Source organism: Euprymna scolopes, chromosome 4 (genome assembly GCF_053919585.1).
Source record: "Euprymna scolopes isolate OS-2025 chromosome 4, ASM5391958v1, whole genome shotgun sequence".
NCBI lineage: Eukaryota > Metazoa > Mollusca > Cephalopoda > Sepiida > Sepiolidae > Euprymna > Euprymna scolopes.
This window is the reverse complement of record NC_136485.1, coordinates 86,422,456-86,439,320: the sequence shown is the minus strand read 5'-3', so window position 1 is coordinate 86,439,320 and position 16,865 is coordinate 86,422,456. Positions and strand designations below refer to the sequence as shown.

The 16,865-nt window shown below is 29.6% G+C and overlaps 1 protein-coding gene across 33 annotated transcripts in view; it reads left to right on the top strand.

Annotated features, from left to right (window-relative positions):
* LOC145268594 (unconventional myosin-IXb-like) overlaps positions 1–16,865 on the top strand; it is a 349,537-nt gene that overhangs the window by 136,167 nt on the left and 196,505 nt on the right. For all 33 annotated transcript variants that reach the window (XM_080124293.1, XM_080124274.1, XM_080124194.1 and 30 more), the window contains exon 4: positions 9,506–9,568. In XM_080124293.1, coding sequence (XP_079980419.1) covers positions 9,506–9,568 — 63 coding nt within the window. The remainder of the gene's footprint in view (positions 1–9,505; positions 9,569–16,865) is intronic.

The window sequence follows — 16,865 nt, the reverse complement described above, 5'->3', positions numbered from 1 at the left end:
CATTGTTGTAAGTGCAAGTGCGCATATACTTTTGCTTGATACCCGGAAAAATACTTATTTATGGAAAATTTAAATGATATTCATTTTAAGCACACCTGAAAACCTCTAAAAAAACAATTTTTTTTTTTTTTTAAAATGTAGATTTTGTGTTGATCTTTCAGGCTACAATAAATACCATCCCGAAAAAAAAAAAAAAAAATCAGACCTCCCCAAAATGGTGGCCATAAAGTAGGTGCTCATTTTACATTAAATTAATATAGAAAAGTAATCCCCCACTTTTTAAACATTAATGTGCAAACTTAAGGGCAGATGCCACATAGCCCACTACACAATTCAGGTACTTTAGCTTTCCAACGAGCCTTCATTTGTTAAATTCTGATCAATCAATAGTTGTTGAGATTTCGAACTTATAAAATTGCCAAAAAAGATGGTGTGTGTGTATATATATATATATATATATATATATATATATATATATATATATATATATATATATAGATGCTGTTTTGTTTTGGTTTTAGTGATATGTTTTGAATGAATTCAATCATTTACGAAAGTGAATTTTTACCTAAATGCGAGTTGGGAATAATTTTCCCTTTTAACCAATTTGGTACCTCCACATGGGGAGCGGTATACATATTATTTTTAAAATGTAATTATCCACTGACACGTGTTTCGTCGTCTACGACTCCTCAAAGTGGCTGTATCTATGGGGGAGTTAAAGAATAAAATCAATTCTTTTAGAGCAGACTAGAGACTGCAAAAGTATAATCTTTTGAATTTTGACCCCTTGGAAGCCAAATTTTCAGCAAAAAAAAAAAACGATTAAAAAGCTTGCTCTATGTCTAAATACACTTTATGTAAAATTTCAAATGTTTTGACCAAAAATTGGCTGAGTAATTTGCTAGAGACCTCAGAGGTAAATTTAGAAAAAAATTTGACCCCAATTATGACCCTTTAGCATTTATTGTTTTGGGCTCAAATCAAATTATAAAGTTAGATTCGTGTCCAAGTAACCTATATCTAAAATTTCAAGTGTTTAGACCCAAAATTGGCGGAGGAGTTTGGTAAAGTTTTCAAGGGTCAAATCGTTGAACTTTGACCCCTTAACAGCCAAATTTCTGACTGAAAACGGATTTTTTCCCAAATCTCAGTACCCCATATGTCAAATTTCGAGTCTGTAGACCAAAAATTTACAGTTATTTGGTAGGGAAATGTACAGACACAGACACGCACACACACACACACACACACACATTTTCACTTTTATAGATATATAGATTTAATAAGGGTATATGCATCTCTATTATGTTACCTAGCATCTTATCTACTCTTCTGATAAGAAGCATTAGGCTTCGAAATACCATGGTATAATGAGTTCTCACTTACCTAATACCCCTAATTGATGTATATCCTTATTGAATAAATGAATAAATCTATATTATTACTATATAGTTGTTATACCTTCATTTTCTCTTTTTATTGATTTCATTATATATATAATGGTAGCCAAATTAAATATTGAAATACTCATATCTTTGGTTCTATGGGATAACACTACATGAAAATTTATAGGCTTCTTGAAGATTATAATATTATTCTATGGTTAAAATTTTATGACAATTGATAAAAAAAAAATCTATTTTCAAACCAATAAAATATGCCCAGATTTGCCTATATTTGTATATTGTGCCTGGCAGGCAGCTTCTGTTTTGTTGCTTCGGTTGTCTCCCCTACATTTGTCAGTTTTGTTGCTTATGTTGTCTTCCCTGTGGTTTTGCCAGACCACTAATATATATATAAAGGAGGTATATTTCGTAAAAAAACAGAAAAAAGTGCTCAATACTTTAGAAGAGCTAAATATGTATTATTTCAACCTCGGGTTTTTTGCTTAAATGATTACAACTTGTTTCAATCGACAGGATAATATTATTCTACCGATCTCATCAGATAATTTAAGTAAAAAAAAAAATTATCTGAAGAGATTGGCAAAATAATATTATTGTCCTGTCGATAGAAACAAGTTGTAATGATTTAAGGAAAAAAAAAAAGATGGAAATCATTATATATATATATATATATATATATATATATATATATATATATATATATAACCTATTTTTAAAAATAGCTCAAAATCTCAGATTTGTAGGTAATACTTCAGGCTCTGAAAAATCAATGTTGGAGAAAAAAAAAAGTCTATTACAGTACAACTTCTTAGTCACCTGAAAACGACAATGGAGTTTCCGAAAAAAATATATTTATCTATCTTTTTATGCAATTAATAGTTATAGAAGTTTGTTTATAGTTTAGATAGAAACAGCATTTCATTTTAGAGATATCTTAAAGTCATTGAATTGTAACCACATATGTCATCTGTTGTAAAGGACTTTTATTTCAATTTTCATTGCCACGCCTTTTTATTACTTCAACTATCAAATACAAACAATGGATTAGCACAGATCAGTAAGCTTGTTGAAAACAAAGATTATTTTGAAGATAATTTTGTTAAACTTTTTATTTTGTTGACTTAGCAGCAACAAGAAACAAATAAAGCAATTTTAGTGCAAGATTTTTCTGAATCATACAAGATGCTACACAGGGGTTCCATTGGGACGATTTTTAAGCTTCTTTCTATCTATTTATATTAGATCATCTTGATCCTGCAAATCAATAAAACAAAATGTATAGACTTGTATAAGTAATAATGATAACCCAAGAAACACATATTTTTTATCAGTTTTGTTCTAATGATATAAATAATATACAATGTAGAATGCATACATGATTTAGATGTTGGAAATAGTTTCTGTATTTTGCATTTCTCAGTTATTATTCAACAAATCTAATTTGTTTCAGTTTTGTTAATGTGTAGAAGCAATGTCAATTTTGCGAAATCGTGATTCACTAAACACTCAGTAGTTCATTTTTTTCTTTACAATTTTTCCAATGCTTGAAAGCTCTGGCTCAGTGAAAAAGTTAAAAGCTTTGTTGGCAAATTCAACTAATGTTTTAGGATGACTAAGAGGTTGTTCTTAAAAGGATTTATAGAGTTGGAATATTTTTGAATTGTCTCACATTGATTTTTCAAATCCTGGAGTATCCTTTAAGAATTTTTGACTTTGAGTCATTTTTAGATAACATTAAATAATAAATTTAGATGCTATACATGTAGAGATTTTAATAAATTTATTTTACCTTGGATGAAAATCACATTTTTATGTATTTTAACAATACAATTGTCGCCATAGAAAAGGCATGATTCCATTTTCGTTTGATGAAAACCGGTTTTCTTTTTTTGTTGCAGACTATCTACTAGTTGGTCAGTTGTGTACAAATCCCAAGAGCGATAGGAGCCTTCTATCATGTCTGAAAGTGACACAATGTCCAACGAGTGAGATTAGAGATGCGCTGCTGTACAACTCATGCTCTCTACCTATAAAAGTTATGACAACAGGACCATTGGCAACACCCTCAAAATATAAATCCAGACGGTTCAATGCTTGAGAGCACAGCTCAACAAAGTTTCCAGCCATGGTTATGGCTTTCAGTGTGGTTTCAAGTGAGGGGCATGTCACGCTACCTCACATATTCAAAGTCAGCTTGAAAGTCAACACCAAAGTGTACCTGGAAATGCTAAAGAGTGTGGTGATCCCCTAGTGCAATCGGGTGGCCGCTGGCAGACCCTTGGTGTGAAAGCAGGACTTTGTCCTGGCCCACAAGTCCAAAGAGACTCAGGCTTGGCTTTAGAAGGAGTGCTACGACTTTGTACCCTTCTCTCCCTGACCCCACCTCCTCCCCGACCTGAACTGGCTGGATTACTTTGTTTGATCATATATCGAGAACATCACCGTGACCTCCCACAATACCAAATCAGTTTGATCGCCGCCATCTGCTGAGTTGTTGTCGAGCTCCCGCTGGCACTTGTAGAAAAGGCATGCTCCCAGTTCCGGACCCATAATGAGGTGATGATTGAGGCTGAAAGTGGCTACATTGAATAGATGTCAGCTCTACTATATAATCAAGCTATCTGAATTGAATTTTTTTTTTTTTTTTTTTTCAATAAGTTTTAAAATAAAGCTGTAGTGGTGTCTTCTTTAGGGCGACAATTTATCGTTCCACACTGTAGTAATGTGAATACCTGGGAGAAATTGCTGTTAAATATCAGATATCCTAAATTTTCTAATTTTGCTATCGAGATTTGAATTTATTTACAGATTATTTTTGATGTGTTGTAAATTTTTAAGATGAACGATGTTAATGTTTCATAAAATTCAGATCGTGAACTCTGAGAAATTTTCCATAAGCATTACCTAAAAGCTACTATGATATATATGTGCTCAAAGATTCAGAAAAGTAAAAATGTTTGTCATTTCTGAAATTACCCATTTTTTAAAACGTCCATAAAATGTCTTTGAGGGAACCAAATGAGTTAAAATTTTCAGGAATGGTCTAACTTGTAAATACAAACAGATAGTGACAATTTGAAAACAGAATTTTCAGTAGAGGCAAGTTAAACTTGGCTAGAATAACCATTCGTGTCCTTAACCGATTATATAGGAAGATAGATATTTTAAATGTACATCTTGGATTAAGTGAAGAGTTGCCATCAGATTGCGATTTAATAGAATATGCAAGATTTTATAAATAAACTTTAAACAAATAATAAACAGTTTTAAATGTTGCGGCATAATAAAATTAGATTTCATTCATCCAAAGAAAATACTTGTTGGCATAGTGATTAACCAAACAAATGGCTGTTCATGGTTGCTTTATTATTTTACTAGTATTTTACCATTTCTTCTTTTATTTAGTCTTCCACTCATTATCAAATACATTTAAAAATAGTTACAAATCAGCAACGATACCAGATTATTAAAGTTTTAGTTTTATAAATATTTAATCAGTACAATAAAAAATGTTTGAAATTCTTCTAAAAAATCGTGTTGCTGGAATAAATCTTCCATTAATATTAAGAAACAATCTGCCAGATATGTTAAATTGTCAGATTAATATACGAAATAATGTTTAATCATTTCAGCTATTCCTTTAGTTATACTAATAACTTAAAAAAAAAATATTAAATGATATTTAACACATCAAAATTTAATGAGCATCTCTACATTAATAGAATTATAAGATAATTTCACGTTTTTTTTCTTCAACATTGATTATTAGACATTGAATTATTTTCTATTTTTATTTTAATATTAATCCAAAAAAAATCCTATTTAAAAATAATTTGATTTGATAAAAAAAAATCCACCAGAATGTATTTTGGTTTCTTTTCACATTTGTTTGTACACAAGGCTCACACAGTTTAACCAGTTTACTCTATTCTTGCATTTGCGACTTAATCAGAACACTCTCTCTGTACCTGAGTTTTGATTGATTTTTTTAAAAAAACATTCCAGGCTAAGCTAGCTAGTTAGGTTTTGATTGTTTTTTTTTTTTCTTATTAAAAAATTTTTTTTTGCCTTTTCTGAATCGTAAATCGTCTGACACTTTCAAACTAGACAGTTGACAGTCTTTTGGAACAACATTAACTTATTCAAACTCTTAATGGATCTGCACGTTCAATTGGTTTGAATTAATGGATTTATTGATGTGCCCCCTCTTCCCCTTCCACACACATACTTATAAAGATTTCCCTTGATTTTAGTTTTATAACTATTTCATTCAATAAATAATTTAATGACCAAACGATATGATAATAATAAATTTTCATTTTTACAATTTATTAAAATTTGGCTTAAAAATTAAAATAATGATAGACATCCAAACAATTTCATTAAAAGATAATTTTGTTTTTATTTTACGAAATGATAAATCTTTTTTTAATAACAGTATTTAACAAATGAAAAAAACAAAATAAAATGAAGAGGTTAAGAATCCCAATGAGTAATTTAAGAACTTATCAAAAAGAAAATGACTGCAATGCATAAAAAATTGAGGTGCTTATTTAGATTAGCACTTATGGTGATAAAAAAGAAAAACCTTTATTGTGTACCTACTTGTCATGAAATGAAAATAGTATATTCCAAAAATCACAAAAATTGATAAAGTAATTTACTTTTGAAAAAACAAATTTGCCGTTTTTTTTACTGAAAAGTGAAGGCTGAAGCCATTTTAATATTCTTCAAATTTGTTTTTAATTTATATAAAATAACCCTTCTAAAATAATCTTTTCACCATTTGAAAATTTTATTTTCTGAAAAATAAAAAATGTACCTTATGTTAATAAATTGTTTGGTTTTAAATCATGTTTTGATTGTCTTTCTGACATTATCCAAAAACAAAAAATAATCTAAAATGAAAGTCGGTTGTCTGCCCTTGATTTTACCATCACCGGTATCACCCCACCTTCATGGTCATGGAGTAAAATTTGATTTTCTTGAATAATAAAAATACTACTTGATCAAACTATATGATTTCTGGAATATTTTATCTTCGTTCCATGACTGGTACATACATCATACAGATTTTTCTGTATTTTCTTTACTTTTAATTGCTGCCATAAGTGCCAATTAAATAAGCACTGAAATTGACATTAAAGTTCAGTTTTATACATATTAAAAAGTTAATGTACACAATTTTAAAATAACATATTCTTTCATTAAATTATGTTTCTAAAAATGTGATTATTTTCTGATAAAAAATTCAGAGAACCTATGAAGGGAGGAAAATGAATAGGCAAAACAAAAATAAAGATTCCTGATCAGTACTAGGTAGATACAACTATTTTATTTACAATTTGTATAATAAGTTCATTTAAAGTTCTTAATGGTAAAATATTTATAGAAGAATATGTTAAGGCAGTTTTATGTTCATATTTATGTTATCACCCTCATGCTTTTTTTTTTTTTTTTAAGATGGAATGTCCTTATTACTGAAACTGAAATTGTTTTTTTTGTTTCATCTAATGTTGCTGTTGTGGTGAATGGAAACATGGGAACAACTTCTACAATAGTTTGAGATAGACCCACATTCAAGAAATATTAATCAGAGTACTTAGATTAGCATTACAAGTTGATTTTTTTCTTTTTAGATAATTGCTATTTTATCAACTTGCATGAAAAGAGCTATGTAAAAGATGCTTAACACCGTTTGAATTATGCAAATACCATCAGTAATTTGAAAGTTATGAGAATTTTAAGTGCCAAAATTTAGGCTTTTCCGTGAACATTTTTCTTTAGAAAAAGTGGGCTAAATTACGAACCTCAACATTTCAAGAAATTCGATAATTTCGCCACCATTTATTTATTTTTCAAGCTATTCTCATGAAACTTGGCACTTTATGTAAAATTGTGTGTTCTTTCTGATTATGTAGTCAAATTTGATGTATCTCTTTACCATAAGTCATGAATTATAAATGTACAAATTTCAATTTTTTTTAAACTGGCGCATAGTATCATACAGTGGGTATCTATTTATGAACAAAAGTAAGTATTATAGTGGTATTTAAATATAGATTAATTGAGAATAGGCACTTTCCTGCCTCCTCACCAAAGGAGAGCTTAATCTTGGGTGTAGTCATTGGATGCCTAAAGAGCATTCATGGCCGGTATTTACTACTCCCCCTCAAAGAAAAAAAGATTGAGTAGATATGAATTAATCTCAGAAATAAATCGAAGAAAATTTTTCATATAGATTTTGGATTTCTGTAAAAGATGGAAATTCCCATAGTCGACCAGAACTTATGCATTTTGGGACCAGTCCAATTTTCAATTTTGTAAATCCTCTCTATCTGGCCCAAAATATACCCCTATTTTCTGAGATGCAACCATAAATTGTACTCTACATGAATCCTTGATGTAACTTTCACAGTACCAGGATATCAGGAATCCTGATAAGCAACCACTATATATTCACCAGTTGATGATAATTTTTGTCATTTCTATTCTGTTGTTTTACTGAAAATTCAATTATGTAAACAAAGAAATAAAACGGTAGTTTTATTTCTTTGTTTCCACCATAACATTTAAAATGATTACTTTTATAGGCTTTAGGGTATGCTGAAAATGAATAGCACATTTAAATTTTCTGCAAATAAGTAGTTTTCCAGATATTAAGCAATGTCATTTCTTATGTTATCACTAGTGGCTATCTTGGTACATGCAAGCGCGTAAACACAACCCCAAGAAACTATACACAAACACGCATACCAAGATGGCCACCAGCAATAGCGTAAGAAATGATATTGCTTAATATCCGGAAAACTACTTATTTGCGGAAAATTTAAATGCGATATTCGTTTTCAGCATACCTGAAAACCTTAAAAGGTAGTCATTTAAAAAAAAATATTAAGGTGGAAACAAGGTAAAAATTTACAAAATATATCATAATGAAATTGTTTATCGAACAGCTTAATCATTATTATTTAGATATCATCAGTTAAAAAAAAAACTTGCGAATATTTTTTTTTTTAAATTGACAAACTCAGAATAAAAAATGACTAGTCTAATAAGACGAAAGCAGAAACACAGTTTTCTATTTTTAAGAGAATACTTTAGTCAGCTCCGTGCATTATGTTAGCATTAGCGCTTAGCAAGCTGTTTATTTGTTAATTTCTATAAAAGATAACATTTTAAAGACATTTCCGCACAATTAATAATTATCAAATATTTACATATTATACATGAAAATAATTCTGAAACTATTATCTATATGAAAATGGATGATATATGCCGAATTATCTTATCAATTTTGAAATATTCTTTGTCAACTTTGCTCGGCCGTAACTTTGCTTCCTGTAGTCGTAAAAATAAAAATCAAACACCAGTAGAGATGGACTTCTTTGTTTATATAGCTGTTAAAATTTCAGCCATATCCAATCAAATTTAACCCCGCACATATGTATCCAAACGTAACATATGAAATGTAAACATTGAAAAAACTGTTTCCCTTTTTGCTGTTGTCATTTTTTACCATTCTTTCATTTTTAAGTTTGAGCATAAAAACATTGAACACATAAAAGAAAAATAAATTAACATCATTGGAAAGCTTATTTTATTCTCTTTCCATCAATGTAATTCTTTTAAAAATTGATCAACAGATAAAAACATGACCTGTTGAAGCACATATTGCCGATGTCCATGAAAACACAGCATACGCTTGTAATGCTACTTAAATAGATAGGTTTAAGCTTGAACAAAAATGATATAATAATATCGTGGCAGTCTGTGCCAGCACAGGACATCCATAGAAACAAAAGGTAGCAATATATAATAAACTGAGGAAATAACAGAAGAATTTTCACAGGTCCCACTAGTAACCAGTAATTTCACTAAAACTTTGTTTAATCTATCTTGATTTTGTTATTTTTTACGTGACTTTTTCAGTTCTTTTATTCTCTTTCCAGTGCATAAACATACACTTGATGACCTAATTACTGTAATACTATTTTATTTTATTTTTTTTTTTCAGTTCAAAATATTTTTACTTTTTGTCTGATTTCTATTTTCTGCTAATGCTTGATTTTAAACACTTTTTTTTTTCTTTCCAGTGCTATTGTTGAAAAATACCTGCTGGAAAAATCAAGAATTGTTTCTCAAGCCATAAATGAAAGGTAAATAAAGATTTTTATTATATTAGTAAATTATTTTTACGATAATACCAAAATAATCCTTTTTCATATTAATTTTGGTATTATACAATTACATCGGTAATATTATATACCTAATGTGCTTCAAGTAAAAAGCATAAATTACAAATTCTACTGCCTGCTTATCCATTCAGCTTGATGAATCATATTTAATTTTATTGGTGATTCAATTTTTTGAACAAAAGAAATCTTATGTCCTTTTGTGCCTGGTCAAGATCAATACAAAAATATATCTATATGATATTTGAATTTCGTTACCTCTACCTAGACAGATCATTTTCAGTCATGTTTGTTTTTCTACAGCCTAGCATCCACATTGTTTGACCAATTATCTTAAAATTTGGTTAAATTATCAGTCTTTCTTTAATTTAACACTGATTTAATTTGGAGATAGCAAGGTCAAAGTTCATATTACAGAAAAGGTACCCCCCTCCCACACACACACTTTTGGTGATAACTTTTATACTATTCCTTGTAGAGACTCACTAGTTAACTAATATTATAGTCGAAGAAGGTCTCACAGCTTATGACCTTGATTTTGAAAGTTATGTTGCTGTTGAAATTTTGACAGAATTTCAACTTCCGATTTTTTTCCAAATTTGATGTATGGATTTGATATTCTTTGATAGCAGTAATTGCCATGCAAAATTTTGTTTCCATAACTGTGGCAATACTTAATACAATATCGTGAAAAAGTCTGACTCAAAGAAGACTTTGGTTTCATGACTAAAATTTTAATCATTAGACTTGAAGTTAAGAAAAATTTAATTTAATGTATACATTCATTTCTATTTTGATATTTGAATTCCATTTATTTTTATCCAATTTCAATACATTGAAATGTTTTCAAAAAAGCAATGGTTTTGAATTCATTTTTCCATATTTAATGTTTTATCACACCAAAAATTTTCTTCTATTTTTGAGGTTTTCCCAAAGGAAAACTTGTTTTGTCTTTAGGGAGTGAATACGATAGTTTTTATGATGCTCTGCATCTTTGAAAAATTAAAAATTCTCTTGTGTATTGCAAATCTTTGTTTTACTTTTGAAATCATTTTCAGACTTGGTTGTTTTCTGAAATAACACATTCCACACATTCTTTACTTATTTCTTATGTTGCTTTTTTTTTTCAAAAGACCAGCATTGGACAGTAGTCTTTTCTTCCATCTCATCTTACTTATGAACCTTTCTCTCTTGCAGAGTTGTAGCTTCTTTTTGCTATTCTGTCAGTTGCATATTTTTACTCATTTTCTATTGGCGTGGAAAGAGTACTTTATTTTCTCACGCAATGACACTTTATACAAAGAGAATTTTTAATACTTTGTGTTTCATCTTCCTTAATTAAACTAGGCCTGTCTTTTTAAAAAATAAATTATAACTTTGAATATTTGTTTATTATTTGTAGGAAAGAATGTATTCATACATGTTCAGTCAATTATAGATAAATAAAATGACAGATCAGTTATATGATACTGTGATTTAATGTCAGTTTTGGAGGAAAGAAAGACTTACATGTTTCAAAACATAATTAAACAAATTTAAGTAGTAACTGAAATTTCTATAATCAAAATCTGTTAAATGAAAATGCAATATCAAGGCAAAATTTCATGCAAAATATCTTCACAATGTTCAGGAAAACCTAAAAATGCAATGGTGAAATGGGGTGACACATGTCATAAAACCAAACTTAAGTTCATAATACTTGGGTACACATCAAAATAAACACTGAATAGATTCTCAAAAGTCAAGAGAAAACTCAACCAGAATAACTCAGAAAATATAAAAATTAATTCTTACATTTAACATCTACGAGCGATCTTTTCTTTGGTTGGTCAAATCTAGGTAAATAAAAGTATCTTGTGTTTCTTAATTTTTGAGATCAGAATTGATTATTCATATTATTTAGAGTCTTTGGACTACTGTTCTCATGTTTCGGCTAATGTAACCACTGACCTTCTTCAGGTGTAGCTTGTTGAACCTGGATAGAGTTCCTAAGTAATTTGCAGTAATATTTTGATTGTCACCTGCACTGAGGATTAAACTTTCAATCTCCAGGAGAGTGTAAATACAATTGTGAAATACTTGAGATTTTTACCCAGTCGTTGCTGATCGAACGAGAGCATGCAATCTCCGTGGATTGAATAAAGGGTTTAATTCAAAATTTTGTTCAGATGCCAGAGTTTGATGGAAAGATGCTAGAGTTTGAAAAGATATGCCATAAGAAGGTTGGAGGTTACATTAACCAAAATGTTGTGAAAATAACACTGGAGATGAGAACAGTAATTTGAAGAATCAAAGTAATATGAATAATAGTATCTTATATTAAGACTTGACTTCTTCTTGCAGTTTTTATTCAAGCAAAATTATCTTGGAAAGAAATTGTAATTTTCAGAGATATACTATTAGTTTTTTTCCCTAAAGTTTTATAACACTTTATTTTTAATGTGCAATAAATATCCTGATAGCAGGAGTATCTCAATATATCCTATTTTAGAGCTTCAGATTAATACACTCTATAAAGATATACACATCTTATTTAATACAATTTACAACATCCTTACACACGTGAAATGTTTTGCTGCAAAAATATTTTATAGCACTCAAGAGATTTGTTTTCGTAAACATCCTTAAAAGCTAATTGAGCTGTCTGCTAACTCATCTAAAATGCAAACATATAAATATTAGAATCGAAAGTTTCAATATTTTGAGTTGTAGATATTAATTTATGGTGACCATCATATTTAACAGATGGTTTGAATGGTTATTTTGATCCTCATATGTCCAAATCGTTTAAAATAGCATCTTTATTAATCATCATTCAAGAGACTGACCCATCTTTGTTATCAGATAGAGATGTGCAAAATCTTATCTGAACCTAACTTGTACTTATATTGTATAGAATGTTCTCAGTTATACCACAGAAACATTGATAACTAGAAAGAAAAAAAAGAAAAAAAACTCTTTAACTGATCAAGTTGAAATTTTGCATGGTGATTGTTGTTATAAAAAAGATCTGATTTTTTTTTTCACATTTTATGTATGAATTTGGAATTCTGTCAGAATTTTGAATGTTACTAAACTTTTTAAGGTTAAAAGTCAAGATTATATAAGATGCAAACTTCATTAGTTTCAATATGAGTCAAGTAGTGAGTCTTTATGATGAACAGAACTGAAGTTATGGCCAAAAATGTGACTTTCATCTTTTTGTGACCTTGAACTTGGACAAATAGGTACCAAGTTTGGTGACCAGTGATTAAGTGATATTAAGTGATATGGACACGAGTTGTACACAAACTCAACCCCCCTACCTTAAAAAAAAAAACCTATTTACTAGGTTATTGCTAATAGTTTTATTTGAGCAAAAATGTTGATGGCATTGCTGAAAGAGATGAGGTATTTGAATTAAATTGTGTAGTAAGACATTTTAAATAGTTGTAATATAGTCTTATTTTATTGACATTAACAATAAAAACTATTGTCTCTCAATAAATAGGTTATTTCTTTTGGTTGAGTTTGTGTACAACTCGTGTCGAGATGAAATCTTATTTTTATTATAAGCATGTTTTGGATTCTATCATAAATTCACAATATTTTATCTGAATTGTTGACCATCTTCAAGAGCTTTTTATTTTGTAGACTTCTCTGAATTTTGGATTGAACACTTTATTAAATAGTGATGCAGGTAAAACACTAACTTTGCAGCAATTGATGGTCTGGCACCTCTTTCAATCCAGGCAAAATCATAAGAAGGAACTTGATAATCCTGCTGCCATCACCTTAGCTTACTGAATATCCAATGAATGGCTTTGTGTGTAGTTCGTCATCATTTTGTTTGGTTATTCTGCAACTACTGGTGATAGTCTCTTTTTATTTTGAAATTATATTATTTTGCTTAAATTTAGCACTAGATAAATTCAAGTGACAGTTGTAATTTTAAACATAAACACCAATCTATTTCCAAGTTTCCAATAATCCTTAATGGCCTAGAGACAAGGTATATAAGTGGTTTAAATATGTGTTGATAAATTGTTATGGTGAAATTCAATGCTTTAACAAACTTCTGGAATCAAAGTTGCTAGAAAATTGGAGTCGCATCTGTATTTCATTCTGTTTTGATGTGTTGGAATATATTGTGGGATTTAATTTGCTCTTTCTTCACAAACCATGCTCAAGACTAACTTTGAAAAAAAGTCCTAGGACTAAATTCACAATGTCTATAAATTCACTATATTTAGACCAACATTTTTATATATTAGGCCATGCAGTTTGCAGGTTGAGTTGATCAAGTTTCAATGACAAAAAACAAAACAAAGAATAATAATCAGATAACCTTACACAACATACCCTCAATGTAACTCAGAAGGAAAATAATCTACTCCTATGATATTATAATTGAACTAGCTGAAGTATCTGTCAACACCGTGTTTTTCAAACTTTTCTTATAAGTATATCAGTTTAAATGAAAATAGTTATATTTTCATTAAACATTTATTAATTAAAAATATCAAATCAACTTAGTTTTGACAATATACTTCTTCATCAGGCATTTTTTTCTTTTTTCTTGATCTTTTCCTTTCTTATAGCATTTTTTTTTTTTTTACTAGAAAAGCAAAGTCTGTCATCTTAAACGATGCCTCCTCTCCCAAATATTCTAATCAGAAGGATTGTGTGTAGATTGCATGAAATGAATTAGATTTTTATTTCCTTGATGTAAGAATTGTGTAACTTAAAAATTCCAATTCAAATTTATATAATGCTAACTTCAAGAAAAAAATCTCTAGTTGTGTGTGTACACATATATATATATGATTATGAATAAACAGGTGCATTATTCAGGTTTATCAGCTACGAAATTAAAACGATAAAACAATTTTCTAACATGAGCTTAAAACTCTGAAAGATGCCATAAAAAATGCTGCATTCACACAATCACTGAATAAATGAAAATAATGTCTTTTTAACCTACTCTAAGTATGTTTAGGAATTCAGCATAGGGATACAAAAAATAAAAAAATATTTTACTTCTCCATATAAATTTAAATAGTTCATAAACTTCAATTTTTAATTTAAAAAATATATAATATACACTACCTACAATGATTTGGATGACTGCTCCACCCTTCTATTATTATAGTATGTTGTTTGGTCAGCTAATAATAGAAAATATTAAACTCAAAAGGGAATACTAAAAATGTTTGAACATTTGTTTCTAATATTTTAATAGTACATACTTTAAATTTTGAATAATTAGTTTGAAAAAAATGTTCCAGAATTTCTACAATCTGATCAAAGATGCTGATTCCACAGTTAGTTTGGCGCTTAGACCAACTTTTAAACTAATACCATACACAAATAATTTTACTTTACGTTGATGATAGGTCCAGTTCAAAATTGCCAGAATGTTACATTTACAAAATAAAAGAAAATGTATTTGAATGTCAAATAGTACAGTAACCACATTCTCTCTAATAATAAATTGTTTTTGGGTATGTTTGTCAGTCCGATCTATGGGTTCAGTAAAGATTATCATTTACAGATTGTTTTGCAAGCATATTTTGGAAATAATCTACAAACGAATCATATACGAAACGTGTACACCATATATAATGAAAATTAAATTGATAACTTAATTTCATTTCAATAATGTTAATGTTTTATTCAGCGAATGTGGACATGAAAGTAAGACTAACCTTAGTTCTCGATGTAAGAGTGTTCATTTGTGTCTGGCGCGCAGAGCAGTAATTGATCCAAAGGAAGAAACCCTGCCATTACAGTGAGTCTGTCTTTTGGGAAACGTGACCTTGTAGCTGCGAGGATTGGCGAGAAGTGAACTTGGTTGTATGCAAGTTAGTTGGCGATCACTGGCATAAAGGTGACACGGGAGACCGCTTGGCAGAGGGTATATAGCAAACTACAAGGTAGCGTTGTTATTGAGTGCGAAGATCAGTGGAGTTCTGAGGTGATTGTTTCTTTAATGAACTAATGAATTTGTGAGGAAGGGGTTTCTTTCTTCGTCTTCCTTTATGGAAGCCCAAACTTGAAAGTGTTGTTGTCTTTACTAGAAACTGTGTCCTTCTTAGTGAGAACTGAGACTTTTTGTATCTAACAGAAAACTGTCCAGCACTCAATGTGTTGAAACTAAATTGTTTTGAGCAATCTGTCTTTGAGCTGAGCAGTCTCTTTCTTTCAGGAGTAGGCGGTGCCGGCCTAACCTGTTCCCTTCCTATTGTTTGTTCCTGATTTTATGTACAGTGAAAAAAAAAAAAATAGCAGGGAATATTTTAATTTATGTTTATACATTGCTTTGTTTTTCTTTTCTGGATTCTTTCTTTCCTTTTTTTTTATAATGACTATAAAAATTGCTGACTGCACCTCAGACTTGGCCAATAAGACTGTTAGTCATTAGTGGCCACCTATGATATTTAAGGACAGGATCCTGGTTGTTGAAATGATCATGTGAATTACAACACTCCACTTTAGCCCTTGCTTAGATTAGACAGATGATTCTAAGTCTCTCTTGGTATATTCTCAACACATACCAGCATAAAGTTGATTTATTTTCAGATGCATGTATTGTACTAATTATGTAAATAGAAATAAAAATAACTGCTGCCTCAAAAATTACTCCCCTCCTCCCTCGAAAAATAAAAAAAAACATGAACATTTTGAATAATCCTGAAAATTTTGTTTGAATGATTTCAAGTAGTAAATAAAAATCTAGTTATCAAGCTAATTGTAAATATAATCAATCAATTTGCAAATATTGTTATTTAGAATCATGATATTTGACCGTTATAAATAATGTAGTGAGAATTTGTGTCAACAATTATCCAATATCAAACACTAGTGAAGGGGCACTTGGCTTTGTCTGGTCTAAAATGCACTTAAATATGATATTTTAATTTGTTCAAATTTCATATATTATAGTCATGATTTCAAAAGTAAAAAAAAAAGTATTTGGGTGCCATTAGCTAGAATCAAAACCAAAAGCAAAACTGTAGCATTCAAAGCTGGTGACGTTATTACTGTTTTTTTTTTGTTTTTTTTTAATTTTTATTTTTTTTTACATAGGAATTACCACTTATCGAGGCCACTCGAGGATAAGGGTTAATGGGTACACATTAGTCAATATGATTATAGCATAGTAAACATAGTTTTTTTTTTTTTTTTTTTACATGGAAGTCACCACTTATCAAGGCCCGGAAGCCACTCGGGGATAAGAGTTATTGCGTGTACAGTAGTCAATGGGATAGTATCGTAGTAA